Below are 18,267 nucleotides of genomic sequence, written 5' to 3' on the forward strand. Positions count from 1 at the left end.
ATGCACCTTGCTTTGCAAAAGCTCCATGAGCTTGAAAATAACCCTGATTTTCAAAGAAACCTAACCCAAGTAGTGGACATGTTACTTGATACTGATAGTGAACTTGTCCGTGTTCAAGGAAGGGAGGGTGTGACTCCTTTTCATTACGTAGCTCAAATGGGAAACCTTGATCGTTTAACCAAATTTTCTAAAGGCTGCCCGAAGTCTTATGAAGATGTGACAATTCGAAGCGAGAATGTCCTGCATGTAGCCTTGAAATATGACAAGGTCCCAGCTTTTCGACTCCTGCTAGGATGGATTCGGCAAGCTTGCTTTCAAGATGCCTTATTGTGGGAGGGAAAACTGCTATATTGGAAGGTTGAAAAACACAACACTCTGTTGCATGTTGCAGTATCCAAAAATCAACCCGAGACAAGTCCTTTCCACTCAAGTTTTATAGAGTTGGTAAAATGGAGGTTTGTCATGTTGTGCAAAGGATTCAATCTCCAAAATTTTCCTTGATCTTTTTTTTGTGTGATATTTGCTTTTATTTTTGTCGGAAGTCTAAAATTTTAAGTTTAGCAATATTTGGGTTTTTATTTGCTCTTGGGGCGAGTGTTTGGATGAGTAATTATATGTATGTCTACTTGTCTACATCTTGCAGGTAGTGTCGTTGTTACTGGATAGAGCATTTGTTGATTTAAAGCCCAAGAATTTAGCCGGTGATACGGTCTTTAACATCTTGGAACACCTGTTAGAATGCTTTGATAGCATGTTGGAGTAATGGAGAGATATAGAAGAGCGGAAGAATAATAAGAAGAGCGGAAGTACATAATGGACTACATTGTATTGATATTCTGTTATGATAATGAATACAGAGGCTTCTATTTATAGAGAGACAAATAACCTAATAGACTAAGGAAAGGTAAACCTAGTAAACTAATAATACATAAGGAAGTAAATAACCCTAACATAATATTCTTAACATCCCCCCACAAACTCAATGTGTAAACTTGAGTTTGGGTAAAAGAAAAGGGAAAAAAAAATGAATTCGCCGAAAAAGCTGCTTGTGCTGAAAGAGTTGCCGGAGTAACGCCATAAAAGTTACTAGTTCAATAGTAGATTCTGCACTGAATTGAGCCATGTATTTAAGCTAGAGCTTGGTTCACTTGATTATAATTTGACTTGAAAACCATATTCTAGTAATGAAATAACTGGCCTCGTTTGGTTGAGCGGAGAGAAAGCAGGGCCGGTTAAAAAGGGTTTGTTTGGCCCATAACCCTTGGACCGTCTCCCCTGGTCGGCTGAGCTAAAGTCTAACCTAAAAATTCTAACTAATAAACCGTCTCGCCTGGTCGGCTAAGCTAAAGTCTAACCTAAAAATTCTAACTAATAAACCGTCTCGCCTGGTCGGCTGAGATAAGTAGGGCTAATTGAAGAGGCTAATCATGCCTGAAACCCTTGGACCGCCTCGCCTGGTCAGTTGAGCTAAAGTCTGACCCAAAAATTCTAACTAATAGATCATCTTGCTTGGTCAGCTGAGCTAAGTAGGGAGAAAAATGGTCGGTTGAAGAGGCTAAGGATGCCCGAAACCCTTGGACCGTTGAAAGGTCTGAAAAATTCTCACTAGTAATGGATCAATGGCCTAGGAGAGGCTGCAGTAATCGGTGATGGCAGCATTTGACAGGGCATAACTGGCCGGTTGAAAACCCATGGAACTGAGGAAAGATTGGTCTGACCCGAGAGTGCCTACCACAAGAAGAATGAACCAGATTGAACTGCGCCAAAGGAAAAGGCTGTGAAACCGAATTGAACAATGCATGAATTGACTTAAACCACATAAAACAAATGCCTAAATTAGGATAAGAATCTTGTTTTTTGCAATATAGAGATGCCAAAAGCAAAAAATAGACCATAAATTTGAAATCAGGACGAAAAATTGAGTGAAAAACATCTGGTCAACTTTGAGTCCGGCCAAAATCAAAGTCAAAGTCAAAGTCAACACAAAAAAGACAACTCTGGCAAGGTGCTGACGTGGCAGAGTCGCTAATGTGTCCGTTTTGATGACATGGCCTAGGGCTAACGTGGACAAGGCATGACGTGGCATAGGGGATAGCGTGGCACTGGCTAACGTGGCACTTGCTGACGTGGCGAGCTGGAGTGCTGGCGTGTGTGGTGCACGCACTAAAGGAGGCGGCAGTTGCTTGGCATGTAGATCTGACGCGGGGACCTTTTATCGGCGCATGAGTATGCGTGCAGTGGTTGATAAAGGAGAAGTTGCTTGTTTTGGAATCACCGGAACAAGATCTATTGAACAGTGTGCTGGTGGAAGCGATCGGACCAACGTGGCAGCCTATGGAGGAACGATAGTTGGCGGCGGTGCTTGGCGCGTGAAGCTCACGTGTAGAGGAATTGTTGAAACTTTGGGCGGCTTGCATAGGAGTGTGAATACTCTGATGTGCTTGTGTGCTGCGTATCTGAACTTGTCTAGCCCGGATCTATCGATTGGCGCTACCACGGATGTGATCAGAGCTTTGTGGAGGCATGTAAAGGGAACAAACAGATTCTTAGGCGAGTCTTGCCGGTGCGTAAACTGCTCTTGGGACGCGCGTGGGGGTGCGTTTACTGATGGACAGAACCTTTTGGTGGCGCGTGTGAGCACCACCATGGAAGCCTAGACGCTTCAGATCTCTCTGGATCTGTACTTGGCAACGTCTAAACTATCGTCAGCGGCAGAAGTGTGTAGCTCTTTCAAGGGTAGCGACGGTGTAGGCAAAAACTGGCGGAGACACATAGTAGCGCATCGGAAGGCCAATGGCAATTCGGATCTATAGGCTGGCATGATTCTAAGACTATGGGTAGTAGAAATTTTGGCCGTGCTTGATGTAAGGCGATAAGACTAAAATTTGACAAAAGGAAAACACTATAAAATACAATTATTGAGGGCCACAGAAAGGTGGTTCTGATACCATGTTAGAATGCTTTGATAGCATATTGGAATAATAGAGAGATATAGAAGAGCGGAAGAATAATAGGAAGAGCGGAAGCAGACAATGAACTACATTGTATTGATATTCTGTTATGATAATGAATATAGAGGTCTCTATTTACAGAGAGGCAAGTAACCTAATAGACTAAGGAAAAGTAAATCTAGTAGACTAATAATACCTAAGGAAGTAAATAACAAATAAATAACCTTAACATAATATTCTTAACAATGCCAAACACAGAAAATGGTGGACAACCGACTGATCAGGGATATGCTCATGCAACGAAAACGTCCTCCAAGACGTTTAACAGAGGAGAGGCGCAATGCCCTGTTGCTTGTTGCTGCACTACTAATAACGGTCACCTACCAAGCAGCATTAAGCCCTGATAAGCAATACAATCAGTTCAACTGCACAGCCCAGAATCCACTCAATGCTACTAGTGCCAATCACTACTTCAATTGCACTGCCTAGTTCAACGCTAGCAGTGAAGTTAAACCATCTGTACACGTACACCGATATGAAGTTTTGTTCCTTTTGTTTAACACTGCAATCTTTTACGTAACAAACTTTACACTTTTCCTCCTCCTCATGATTTACTTGGAGTTGTGCTCTTCACCCTCCTTCTATACTTCTCTATTTGCTATTGCATTTCAACTCCGGTATTAAATGCTCCTATTGCATTTGCTTTTGGTGTTTTGATGCTTGTGCTACTTTTTTCCTTCCCTTGGCTAACTTTTTTAATTATGAAGAGGCAAGTCAAAAATTTTTCTTCCGATATATTATAGAGTCAAAGTGTTTATGACAGGAGGGTCAATATGCTGGCCATATCAAAAACCCTAGCAAATAAAAGCTTTTTTCTCTCTCATGTCTTTAGCACAGCCGCCGCAGCTTGAGGAGGAGGGCAAACCTTTTGGGTTCCCTCCTCCTTCCATCCCCCTTCCATTTTTCTTTCTTCCTTTTCCTTTTGAGCTTCTCTCTTTGTGAGCAAACTCACTTTTATCTAGAGTTTTCTCTAGATCTATCCATCGTCTTTAACGATTTATCTCTGACCCTCAAAAAACAGCAGCAGCAATGGATCGCCTTCCCCTGCTTACCCCCGCCATGGAACATCTCCTCCATCGCTTCACCAGCCAGATTTGTATAGGCTTGGATTTTGGCTTTTTCAAAGTCAAATCTACTTCTCCCCATCAGCCACAGCCAGACACGCGCTATCCTCCATCATCACCAGCATTTCAGCTTTCAGGTGAACTCCTCTACGGCCCCTTTCGACCTCGACACGCCAGGGCGTGGACGACACGCGCCTGCGTGTGGATCTAACGTGCTGTGCAGTGCCAGCCGAAGCACTCCTCCGTCGCAGCTGCTATGTTTTGAGTTTTTTTCCTGTTATTTTGTGTATCTAATGTGTCGCAGCAATAATTTTCTTAGGCTGCATTCGCATCTCTCATTTCCCTAGCCTTTATGATCGCATTCCTATTTTTTGAGATCTGTCAAGTTGGGGTTTTTTCTAAGCTTGTCTTTGTATTTTTCTTTTCTTTTCTGTTATCTATGTAACCTCTTTGTTATGAATGAATGTTGGTTTGTTAAAAAAAAAAAACAATAAAGTGTTTGTCACAGCATTAACATATAGGATGGGTGGGTGCATGGCATGATGTATTCATGCTAATTCCCCAACAAACACACACGCACACACACACACAGATATAAGAAAAAAAAATGTTACAAAAACATCACTTTTATTCTTACTGGAATATAACCTGCTCTATGCGGGGTTTTTTTAAGTATGATTTAATTTTAAACTTTATTATATAGAACAAAATGATTGATTGGGCTAAAGACAAATATTAGTGGGCCTTTTTTCTTTTCTTTTTTTCTAATTAGCTGGGCTTTATTAAATGGAAAGATAAAAAGGCTTCCGACTCTTTTCAACAATATTGAAATCGACATAAAAAATAAATAAAACTTAAATTACTAGAAATACTTTCTCTTTGGTTTATTTCCTAGCCACTCCATATATATATATATATAAAGAAATCACTGCATTCTCATTAGAAACAACTCAAGGAGATGGAGCAACTCATTGCTCCATCGATAAAATATCTTTGGTACAATCAGGTGGCTCAGCAAGCCATTGTTGATACATAACACTTGTCGTCGCTACTTTGGATAGTGTATGTGCTTCACGGTTGCCTTCCCTTTGAACATGAGTCATTTGCCAATGGGAAAGAGACTGAAGCTCGCGCTTGGTATCTCCCACTAGGGTTTGTTTGGTAACCGGGTTGTTGCCCAAACACTGTTTGGGGTGCTGACTATCCATACACTTTGACCATGGATTTTGAACTTTGGAATTGACCATCTTGCCCTCCAAACCATTTCTTCTTTCTCTTGTCATTTCTTTGTCGCTTTCAAGAGCCAATCCACATCACGCTGCGAAAAGCAGCCCACACATTTTTATTTCTAAAAATATAAGTCAAATAATAACAAGTCAGAAAAACATACACATGAAAGAGAAATTCATTCGTAGCATAGCCAACGAAAATGTACAAAATCTGATCACATAAGAAAAACTCATAAACCTAATACCCCAAACCCCAAAACCAACAACACTACAACTGATCACCTTAAACCCCAGAACACTACAAACATAAAAGAGATTGAGAAAAGTGCGATGAATGGGTCAAATGAGCTTGAAAGGAAGGGGGCAATGAGTGGACCTGGGGACCTCGACCTTGTCCTTGATTAGCTCTATCTTCTTCTCCTTCTTCGGCCTCGAGTTCCTGTACGACCCTTTGAATATCTTCCCCTTCATCGTCTTCTTGTCCCCACGCCTGCACAGGATAGGCGCCACCCCTCCTGACAATGATGATGTCAGAGTAGGTTTGGGGGTGGGGGGTGAAACGGGCTCGCAGGGGAGAAGACAAGTCGTGAAGGAGAAGAGTTAGACAAACCGTGAGGGTAGACCAGCGTTGGAAAACAAACGGCAAAAAAATGAAGGCCAATAGGGTAATTTTAAAAAGTGGGCCATGAAGGTTACGTGTGCAATGACCCTAAACCCGAAACTGCACAGTGTCTAGGCAACCTTCAACCCAGAAGCCCCATTCTACTCCAATCCGTCACCGAGGAGTTTACTGCCTTGACCACCACCTGCGCATCACCCTCCATATGAACCTGCCTTAGCCCTAAATCCTTACACATATGAATTGCCATTAGTGCCACCCTAGCCTCAGCCACCAAAGGATCAAGGCACCCCATAAGAGTTTTACATTGCATCGCTATCACTATCGCCTTCTCATCTCGCACCAGCGCCCCAAAACCCATCCAATCCTCTTTGCAAAAATGCATCCCAGTTCACATTTTTCCATTATATATCACAAAAGACCCATTAAGCATTAAATATGTTTTATACCAAACACATTTGGTATAATTCATTCATGTCAGCATATGCCGACATGAATGAATTTGTTTATATATTTTTCTTAAAAGAGCCTAACTATTCGACCTAGCTACTTCTAATTGGTATTTTATAATTTTCTCTTCTATCCATCAAGTCTCATATCTCCATATATATATATATATTTGCATTTTTAGCTTTTCAGATTGTAAGTTTCTCTTTTGTATATTATGAGTTTTAAGAAAAAAGAACTAATATTAATTTATCTTGAGGCATCAAAGTTGAGACACAATAATTAAAAAATGTAATCCCAAAGATGCGCAATTGCATTAATGTAAAGAAACAAAAATAAAATTAAGTACTAATTCTTGACACAAACAACTGTGTTGTATGATCATGCAAATTTCACATTGAAACCTTAACCACCCTCTAAAATTTGATCAACATTCAGTCCTCAAACGAAATTCACTGTTTGTTTCACATACTCAAGACAAAAAGTACAATATTGAAAAAGGAAAGACCAAATGACAGTAGGGAAAACCCCATCTTTCGAAGCTTCTCCTCCAGCCGGCCTCCTCATGCACTTCTTCAATATATGCCTCAACAAAGTAGATTTTTTCCAATATTCAATTCTCCTAAACCCTAAGCCACACTCTACCTCCGAACAATTACATCTTCTAACATATGTTAGGATAATTAAGAGCAACGTGGTCTTGCCTAGTTGGAATATATGCATTCATATCATTTACTTAAGCTCCGTTTGTTTCGACGTAAAATGTTTTTCGTCAGAAAATAATTTCCTGGAAAACATTTTACAGTGCTTGGTGCGTACGGAAAACCACAATTTATATATATATAAATCATATTAAACTCTAAATTACAAAAATGTCTCGACCAAGTTTTAGAGGTGTCTTAACCGAGTTCTGCAAGGACCCCACTGCAACTCATCCAGGACTCGCTCAGACCCGGCCTAGACCCTATTAGGACCCGTCGAGATCAACCTGGAACCCTAGTAGGACTCGCCTAAGACCCGACATGGACATTTTCGTAATTAAGTGTTTAAAATGATTTTTCGTACACACCAAATACCGGAAAATGTTTTCCAGTAAAATTTTTTCTGCTGAAAACATTTTCAGCCGTCGGGGACCTGACCAAGAACCGCTTGATTTTCCGTACATGCCAAATACCGAAAAATGTTTTCTAAGAAATCATTTTAAAGAAAAATGTTTTCCACCGAAATATTTTCTGATGTCGTATCCGGTAGGGTCCTGGGTAGGTCTCGGGCGGGTCCTGAGCGAGTTCCGGTCAAGTCCCAGCGAGGTCCCGGGTAGGTCCGGTCGGGTCCTAGTCAAGTCCCCGGTAGGTCCCGGCGGGGTCCCTAGCAGGTCCCGATCAAGTCCCAAGCCGATTTTGGGCTAGTCCGATCGGGTCCCGGTCAAGTCTTGGGCAAGTCCTAGGCAGGTCTGGACAGGTCCTGGGCGGGTCTTGGGCCAGTCCTGGTCAGGTTCCGACGGGGTCCTGGGCGGGTCTTGGTAGCTAGGGTCCATCGATTTGAGAATGAGATGCTCAAAGTCGGAAAATGGTTTATGGTATTCAAAAATGGAAACCATTTTTTAAAAATTAAAGAAGAATTTTCGGTCAAAGGAAAAATATTTTCCGTTGACTATTTGCGTTGCACCAAACATCCAAAAATACGGAAAACATTTTCCATAAATCATTTTATGGCGAAACAAACGGTGCCAGGTAGTCCCGACGATGATATGCCGCATGTCAACCAAATTAATTCATAATCCTATAAAAAGTGGATGGCCAATTTTCTCCTTTGTCAAATGATTAATTACTATCAATCTCCTGGGATTGATTAGAGTTCAAGGGATGCTGCTCAGCAAGGAAGTGTTGATGCCTTATACTCTTTGATATGGAGGGATGCATATGTTTTGAACAGGATTGAGGTGATTCCATTTGTTAAGACTCCTTTACATCATTGCATTGTTGTGAGTTTTAAAAGTACTCACAAGTGCACGAGTCATTTGCAATATAGATTATGCAAGTGCGAGGTCAAATCCGGAGGGAATTGTGTCGTGAAATATAATTTCTATTTAAACCCACTCTATTTTAACCTAGTCCCAAATTTGATGTGATTTTCTTGCTAAAATGAAAACTGAATGTAATTGACTAAATCAAATGATAAAAAGGATTTCAGAATTCACCGCATCAAATTAAAAGAATACACTCTCGTATTTTGTTCATACAACCAACAAACAATAAAGCCCTATGCGTTGTTCTATGTTTCATAAAAACTCAAATTAAAGCATCCAATGAATCCAAGCATTTAACAAATCACAAAGAATACCCAATTGAAATCAAATCATCCAATGTATCCGTTTGATTAACGAATCACAATGAATATCTAATTTCAATCGAATGATTCGATGTATCTGTCGGATGAAAAACATCGAACATCCAATATATCACAAATAAAAACTCAACATTCAATTTAAAGAGGTTAATCAATAACTGAATTGGCATAAAACAACAATTTTTTTAGTAGTCGGAATTGTACAAATAAAATAACAATAATTTAATTGTTAATCAATGGTGAGGCTTCATCTTCAACCTTTGTTCAAGGTTTTAGCTTCTCACGATTACAGAAAACATAGTAAAATGAATTGAAATCATAAACATTAACAAGAATTCAGCACTAAAAAAGGACAAAAAGTCAAAAATGTAGACTGAACGACACCCCCTTGGTGCATTTACAAAGAAAAGAATGGTATAAATACTAAAAAACTAGGGCTTCGGCGTTGCTAGGTCAGCCTAAGTGTGCTTGATCACACACTAGGTGCGCTCAAGTGTACTCGGGCCTACTTCATGTCTTATGCGGCGCAGAGCTTGGGCACAGCGTGTTTGGGCTTAGGCGAGGGTGCGCTCGAGTGCGACCCTGCTGAGCTTGAGCACAGGTGCGCTCAAGCATACTAACTGGCACTCGATCCCACTTCCAAAAAATGCACTTTTTCCAATTCTTTGCACCTTTTGCAATAATACATTAGTTTTCCCTCAGCAACCTGCAAAACACTAAAACACCAAAACTAACCAAAACATTAGAAAATAAGAATGCTAAAGGCTTAGCAAATACAAATTAAGGGATCTAAATATGCAATATTTGGCACTCATCAAATACCCTCAAACTTACATTTTGCTAGTCCCTTAGCAAAAAAAAAAAAAAAAAAAAAAAATCAAAGCATGAAACATAAATCCGCTGCCGTGGGAAAGATGATTGCATTTAGCATATCCAACAAGCATTTTAAACCTATAAGCATCCCTAGAGGACGAGTGAAGTCTCATGAGGGTTTAACAGTAAAGATACCTACAAACATTTTTTCAGCACTATGTTATTGACAAATATGAACTTCCACACAAACACATGGTTCTTACTCATGAGCATGCTTAACAAAATGAACACCACAATCACATCATCAGGATATCCAAAATCAATTTACTCATAGATGGATATTTGAGATAACACATGCTCCATTAAGTGCAAAGTGAGATTAACATAGAATCATGAGGTTTCAATCTACTTAAAGTTTTTGTGTACCTCAGAATTCATAGGAATTCTATTAGATGAAAATAACCAAGGCTTAAGTCAAGATGTGCATCTTTTTTTTTTTTTTTTTTTTTTTTTTGTAGGCTGTGCAATGCTCGGCTCCCTTAAGCTTTCTAATTGACCTATGTACCGAGTGTTGGGTCAGTGACTCCCAAACTAGAAGGTTTTAGCGCACTAGATGTAAAAACAACCCTAAGGGCTTAATGACTTAAGTCAAAAAGGCTATGAAGCCAAATTAGCCATACAATCAACCATATCTAATTTCACATCTTTTTACGCGAACACTTAATGCATAAGGAGGTAAGAGGCCCGGTTACTCAATGAGAAACTCAAACTGATTTTTTTTTTTTTTTTTTTTAAGCCAAGGTTTCATCAACAATTCATCTTACAAATCTCAAAATACACACTATCCAATTCAAATCTCATACCTTACAGATTCTATGCCACTATACCTATGATGATCAACTCAAACATGTGAAGTCTCTCTAAGCCAAAAAAGAGTCAAAAGACACAAATTCCTAATGATGATGATGGGTTCAAGATGTTAAACAAGCCAATGCAATGCAAGCCAAAGTTATAGAGTAACTCATGCTCAATCAACAACATAGCACAAATAAAAACTCAACATTCAATTTAAAAAGGTTAATCAATAACTGAATTGGCATAAAACAACAATTTTATCAATAGTCGGAATTGTACAAACAAAATAACAAGAATCTAATTGTTAATCAATGGTGAGGCTTCATCTTCAACCTTAGTTGAAGGTTTTAGCCTCTCATGATAACAAAAAACATAATAAAATGAATTGAAATCATAAACATTAACAAACTAACAAAGGGAGATGAATTCAGTGCTCAAAAACGACAAAAAGTCAAAAATTTAGATTGACAGGCGCCCCCTTGGTGCGTTTACAAAGAAAAAAATGATATAAATACTAAAAAACTAGGGCTTCGGTGCTGCCAGGTCAGCCTAAGTGTGATTGATCGCACACTAGCGTACTCAGGCGTGCTTCATGTCTTCTGCGGCACAACGCTTGGGCGTTGCGTGTTTGGGCTTAGGTGAGGGTGCGCTTGAGCGCGTCCTTGTTGAGTTCCAGCGCAGGTGCGCTCGAGCGTACTAATTGGCGCTCAATCCGACTTCCCAAAAATTTACTTTTTCCAATTCTTTCCATCTTTCACAATAATTTTGCAGTTTTCCCTCAGCAACCTACAAAACACTAAATCACCAAAACATTAGAAAATAATAAAGCTAAAGGATTAGGAATGCAAATTAAGGGGTCTAAATATGCAATATTTGACACTCATCATGCATCTCAAGGGCATACCCGTTTGCCATGGAGAACTATTTGTGTTTCGTTAATTGTAATTATTCGATGGCTCAGGTATTAATAACGTCTACATGTTATGTTCGTAAGAATATGCTCAGCACATGCGAGACATACGAGCACGGATTCAAACACCATACTACATCGGCTCGAAGAGCTTCGCAAGGGTGTCACATGAGGACGTACTACTCTAATTTACCATATGTATATGTATATGTCATATATTGCGTAATATATATATATATATATATATATATATATACGAACGTTTCATTATGGTTTGAACTTATTGCAGGTAATTACTTCGGGCATGACTCCTACGCGAGCGAGAAATTACATCAAGACCCATAGAAAGAAATATGGTAGTTGCCTAAATCTGGTGGTCGCAGAGAGAATTGTAAGTTCCTTACACCTTGTCATGAATTTGTATTTATGTATTAACTTATTGAGGATTAACAATTATATATATAACGATGATCATGTGTAATGTAACGTACAGACACGGATGGAGGAGCTATTGGAAGCTGACCCTGCGGAACTGGTAGATGGGCCCCAGGGGACAATTCGGTGGACATCAAACGATGCATATGCCCAGGCGCGCGACAATAAGTTTGAATATGTGGATCGTGTTCGAGGGGTCCACTCATATTATATACCGTCCCAAGCACGGACGCAGAACCTTGGCAGCTCGATGGTCTTGCGTGCTGAACTTGAAAGAGCCGTTGAAGTTGAGAAGGAGAAGCACAAGGAGCAGATGGATGCGATGCTGACCCAGCAGATGGAGGAGATTACTGCGGCGGTGACCGTACAGGTGACTGAGCAGATGGTTGCGCAGATGGCCTCGCAGATTGCCACGCAGATGGCGGCGTATGAGGCCCAATTTCGTAACCTTAAGGGCATGAGACGTATAAGCTACGAGCCGGAGGTGACGACTATTAGGGCTCCACAAGATGCGAAGTCCCCAGCCCGTGTGATTGTAAGATCCCTAGCGGATAGCCGATCAGGCAACACTATATTCTTATTATTTCTCTTTAGTAACACGATTATCTTACGAGATGACTATCATTTAAATGGCTAGTAATTTTGTTTGATAAATAAACTTTATTTGTATTTTTATTCGACACTTGCATCTATATAACACAATTGCAACGTAATATGTGTAGATGACGTAAGAATAGAAGCTAAGGATGACGATCACAATGAAAGCCAACACCGGACGTCAGCTGGACAAAAGTGTTGTTTGTCAAGACATTATACCCGTCATTCAGCAACCCCATGAATATATATATATATATATATATGACTTAATAAAAATGCAGTATATAATAATTGAATAGCGTATATACTTAACTCAAAATAATATACTTTGTTGTTCTTGGTTGGTTTGGTTGTAGTTGGAGCTTCGCATATTTAATCTTACCATATTTGTTGAAGCCGCTTCATTGAATAAATATACATATAGATGTATATGTGTTTGTGCGTAGGTCGTGTAGATATATATGTTGAAGTTGTTTATGCGGCAATCATTCGATTTGTTAAACCTGAGTATGATTGAGTATTATGAATTTACTTGGACGTTGCTCATCTCTTAGGACTTGACAAGATTCTATCACAAGTGTCAATTTGTTGATTGATTGTTTGTTTTATCATTTGCAGTTAGTGCGGAGAAGTCAAGAGATAATGATCATGATGATGTTCACTCGGATTTCACTGGACTAGTGTTTGTTTGATAGTTTTTTGTGTATAACTTAAGACTTAAAGTTAAGTTTTTTGTATTCGTGTATAACGTAAGTTGTATTGTATTTCTATGTTTTGTTAATATATATATATATATATATATATATATATATATATATATATATATAGTTGGATTATTTGTGATAGGTACCATTTGTGATGTATATATTTGTGGTAGTTGAATTATTTATATGTATAGTTGGATTATTATATTTAGAATTATGGATAGTTTGCGATAGGTTCTGATAGTTAGGTTAATGTAACTTGTATATCAGGTGGCGGCTCCTAAATTCGGGTATGACGACCCGAGAAAATGAGAAATTTTTTTTTCCTGCCACAAATGGTGACGTGTTCAGCGTGACACGTTGCAAAAATTTTGTAACGTGTCAATTATAACACATTACCAAAGCAGGTGACGTGTCATTATGACACGTTACTACTTTGGTAACGTGTCAAGTTTAACACGTTACGAAAATATTGGTAACGTGTCAAATTTTGACACGTTACTACATTTCTAGTAGTTACGACCAATTTTTTAACCCGTCAAACCCGTTACCATTGACACATCACTAAACGTTAGTAATGTGTTAACACCCTTGACACGTCACTAACAGTCCGTGACAAAATATATATATTTTGTAGTGTACATTCACTTGCGGAGACGATCCAGGAGAAATTCACTAACAAAAGGATGGAGTACAAAAGAGTAGTACAAACAAAACCACCTAAACCCAAAAGCCCCAATACACCCAAGCTCTGACAAACACACAAAAGAGAATTAAATACAAAAGATAAATTAATCTCTGAATTCTATAAGAGCTACCCTCTTACATTTGTCTCTCAAAATGGAGCTACTACCCCACATGGAGCTGCTGGACTCTTAGCCCAATTAACCGAATAGGCAAGTCTCCAATATATATTGGTGGAAGAGTGAGTTGGTCAATAAGCTTCATTGTGAAGGAAATGAATGCTTCACCGAGAAGCATTCTAACAAGAGACAAGCAACCAATAGAAAGAACAAAAGCCGGGGCCCACAGTCAAACTTGAGAAAATCAAGTCACCTACTCTATATTTTCCAACAATATCTCCCAATGCCCTTGCACCTGGATTGTTGTTGATTTGGGACCATTTTATTTTGATTTGCGTGGTCTTTCCAGTGTTGTTTCAATCCTTCGTATTCATTGTGGCTTTAAGGCGAAACAAACTTGTCAAGGCCTTTCTTCCGAGGCTCAAACTGCTTGAGCCAACTCCTACATAGATGGGTGAAATATTATTAATGGATTATTTATCTTTTTTAATTTTCTGCGTTATGCGTATGTAATGGAATCTTAGTCCGGGAAATTTATGTTAATTTATTATTTTTAGTAATGCATTTGGATTCTGGTCCATGTATGAATGAGTTAGGATTATATTATACTTCAAGGACAATGGACTTTAAAACTCTGATGATAGAGTAATATTGATACATCAATTTTAGAAAGACACAAAAATAACACATGAGTTGTATGGGATTTCCTTCTGCCAGCCCATAATTTACATTGGATATTCGGTGATATTAGACTACACAAAAGTGAGGTGTAGTGCGAGCTAAGCAGATGACCAGTTATCCTGTTTGTTAGTTCTTATGTTGGCTTAATTCAGTTCCAAAATGTAGAGGTTACTGTCCACGGGATCAAACACTGATATAGAATGCTCAGAATCAAATCTCCACCGTTCATAATATAAGGTCATGTGTCATGAACGTCCCTACAAAATTTAAACTCAATCGGACCACAAACACCCATCGATCGGAGCTGTTGATCAAGGCTGGACAGCATTTTCAAAATGCTGTTTTCTCCCCACTGCAGGCTATGTTCGTACACGGTGCTAGGCTGGCCAAACAAGCTTTCCAGCAAGCATTATTTTGCACTGCAAGGCCCTGTCCAGAGAGCCCATTAACCTATCCGGACACCCCGTACTTATTATGCCCGAAAACGTGTTTTTAGTGGGCCCAAGTCTAGGGTTTGATGTATTGATATATACACATCATTATAGAAGAGAGAGGCATGGATTTTCACCCCCAAAGAGTTCATTGGAGGCTGTGCTAAGAGAGATCAGATGTCGTGAGCGTTAAATTGAATCTCTTAGAGTTTTAGTTATTCCTTTAGTAAATCTACGATTGAGAAGTCTATCAGAAGGGTCCGGTAAAGGAGAATCACATTAAAGAAGATTGTGAGTAAGAAGACGAGTTGTAGGCTTGTCGATCTTACAGAGCCCAGGTCTTGTAAAGGGTTGTAAGTGTTCCTAGTGTCTGTAATCTCTGGATAATCTTTTGATAGTGATTTCCTGGGTTTAGTTGCCCTAGAGAGGTTTTACTTTTAGATCGGTTTCTAAAAGTTTCATCTTCGTAACCAAAATATCTGTGTCTACCTCTTTATTATTTTATATATTTTGGGCGATTGAATTGTTTATTGCGTCATAGTATTAATTTCGCATAAATTGTGATAAACAAGTTTTTGGAGTCGGCAAAGCGTTTTTCAATTGGTATTAGAGAGGGATCACTCTGTTTGGATTAAATTCCTGAGTGAGATCTGTTGACTCTTGTTTGCTATGAATACGTCTCAAAGAGAATATGATCTTATAAACTCCTTCAACAATTTGTTAGAAAAATTCACTCTTTTGAGACACCAATACAAAAATTGTTTTGAGGATTTTCAAGATCTTGAACATGTGAAAGAATCTATTGTTACTAAATTGTCTGAATCACATGCTTTAATTGATTTTTTAAAATCTGAAAATCTTGTTTTAGGATCTAAAGTTGATTTGTTAGAGAATAAATTAAATGAGTCAGAAACTCAATTGGAAAAATTCTCTAGCAATTCACTTGAGAATATGTTGCATACTCAGAATTTTAATTGTGATAAATCTGAGTTAAGTTTTGATTGTCATGTTGCTTTGTCTTCTAACAATGATTCTACTTCCGAGATAATATTTGTTAAATCAGAAAAAGTAGAAGACTCTTTGGTTAAAAGAAAAACAGCAGCTACCTCGACCTCACAAGGTAAGAAAGTTAAGAAAAATCATAATGAAGCTTGTGTATCTTACCCCAAGTATAGAGTCGTCCATTCTCCTAGGAATCTACCTCCTAAAAGGTTTATCCCTACTTGTCATCATTGTGGAGAAGTTGGACACATTCGACCCAACTATTTTAAATTGAAACCTCATGTGCATAAAAATAAAATTCTGTTTCTAGGAAAAAACCTTTGGGGTTATGCACAATGATGATGGGTGGTTTGTCTAGATTAGACAGATTAGACAAGATTGAAAATGTTCACGTCTCTACACCTTCTTTCAAGAAGGTTTGGGTTAGGAAGGATTATACCATTCACCCATTGAAGGGGAGTGGTAGTGATCTCACCTAATTTAGGTGAGTAAATAACATGTCTATGAATGATTGTTTTGCTTATTTTTGAAAATCCTAGAGCATGTTGTTTTTTTTTTTTTGCTTTGCATTTTTTTGTTTTTGCTTTCTAGTTTATCCATTGCAATTTTTTTTTTTTTTTTGTTACACTTTTTGTGTGAAGAGTGTATACTTGTTTGTTTTGAGATTCTTGTTATGATGCATATTCATAAAGGACTTTTCAAGAAATTCATATGTTATGATCTTTGAAAGGCTTATAGATGAGATGTTGTGTGCGGACCACCAAGATTTTTATCTATTTGCTAATCAAATGTTCATGAATGTGTAATGTCTTGTGAAGACATAGAAGTAGTTATTAAACCAAATCATTATTTTGTAGTGGGACCTATAAGATGTGATGGAAGTTTAATGCTAAAGAACATTCATGTATGCCTATTGTAATCTTGCATCAAACATGTTGTTTTTCTTTGCTGCCCTTCTTTGTGGTTTATTTGTGTTAATAAATTTTTGAGAAAGGAATTGGCGTTGCAAAGATGTTTGAAATTTTAAGATGGATATATACTTTAAATGCTTTTTAATTGCTTAATTGGAAATCCTCGTAATTTATGTACCTATAGAATACACTTATCATGCTTGAGTTGATTATCTTTATAATGAACTGTCATTGATCCATTCAAGTATGTGTTCTTGTGGTACATTTCATTTATGCTATATCTATGCACTTGAGCTTCAAGAAGGAATGTCAATCCATGACAAATTTGTTATGTTGAACAAACCATATGCATAGGATGGATTTTTTTTTTGTGGGTTAAAATTGACTAAATGTTGGTTGAACCTAGAACCTATAAATTCCAGTTCAAACCCTTATATCTTGTACTGTAATTTTTATGACAGACACATTCTCAAAGAGAAAATCTAAAGTGAAATGTGCAAAATATCAAAATATTCCAAAAAGGGAATTTTCACTATGTCAATTTTTTGTGCTTGGCTTATCCATAATTAAAATTCCAGATGTAGTTCTGAGCCTTGTGATAAGACTAAGGGGAAGAATATTGGATGAGGGTGACTAGTTCCTAATAAGGTTTGACTTCTAACCTAACAAGATATGAATTTCTTTCATATGGTTTGGAAGTTTTAATGTGCCTTCTTTGTCAATATATGTTTGTTCATTGCTTGACTCTTGATTGTGGCTTATCGCACACAACACATATAGCATAAATAGTGATGGTACATAATGGCATGACATGAGTTGCAACAATGATTATGTTTATTCATCTTTTGATACTCTTGCATGGTTTGAGTATTTTTTTAATTTTTTGGCACATTCAACAAGAGTTTCTCCTAATCTGCAATTTTTGATAATTTATTGGATATAATCTTCTTATGAATACTCCTGCTTAAAACATTTTTCCTTTGTTGATATTGAGTCACACATTGAGGGGGAGTTTTTGCTGATGTTTCTCAATGATCTTGCATTACTTCATGCATGTTCTGTTATCTATGATCATGAGTTTTATTTTTGTACTCATGTTCCACATATGCCTTGATGTATTTTGTGAAGTGTTTTAGGAAACATGATGACCTTTTGTCATTCTGTGACAAAAAGGGGGAGTAAATATTGGGATCTAATGGGATTGGCTTGGCATTTTGGTTTTGTTACCGAATTGCCAAAGGGGGAGTTTGTTAGTTCTTGTGTTGACTTAATTCAGTTCCAAAATATAGAGGTTACTGTCCACGGGATCAAACACTGATATAGAATGCTCATAATCAAATCTCCACCGTTCATAATATAGATTCATGTGTCATGAACGTGCTTACAAAATTTCAACTCGATTGGACCAC

The 18,267-nt window shown here is 38.2% G+C and overlaps 1 protein-coding gene across 1 annotated transcript; it reads left to right on the forward strand.

Annotated features, from left to right (window-relative positions):
- Positions 1–763, forward strand: LOC148586927 (uncharacterized). The gene is made up of 2 exons (XM_088514403.1): positions 1–444; positions 644–763. Exons 1-2 carry the CDS (start codon positions 1–3, stop codon positions 761–763), a joined length of 564 nt encoding a protein of 187 aa, XP_088370529.1.
- Positions 764–18,267: the final 17,504 nt, after the last annotated feature.

The sequence above is a fragment of the Corylus avellana genome, chromosome 3 (genome assembly GCF_965113065.1).
Source record: "Corylus avellana chromosome 3, dhCorAvel1.hap1.2, whole genome shotgun sequence".
Lineage (NCBI taxonomy): Eukaryota > Viridiplantae > Streptophyta > Magnoliopsida > Fagales > Betulaceae > Corylus > Corylus avellana.

Coding starts and splice junctions, on each gene's coding strand:
- LOC148586927 (XM_088514403.1), top strand. CDS start 1: ATGCACCTTGCTTTGCAAAAGCTCCATGAGCTTGAAAATAACCCTGAT. Junction 445..643: donor ACTCAAGTTTTATAGAGTTG/GTAAAATGGAGG, acceptor TACATCTTGCAG/GTAGTGTCGTTGTTACTGGA.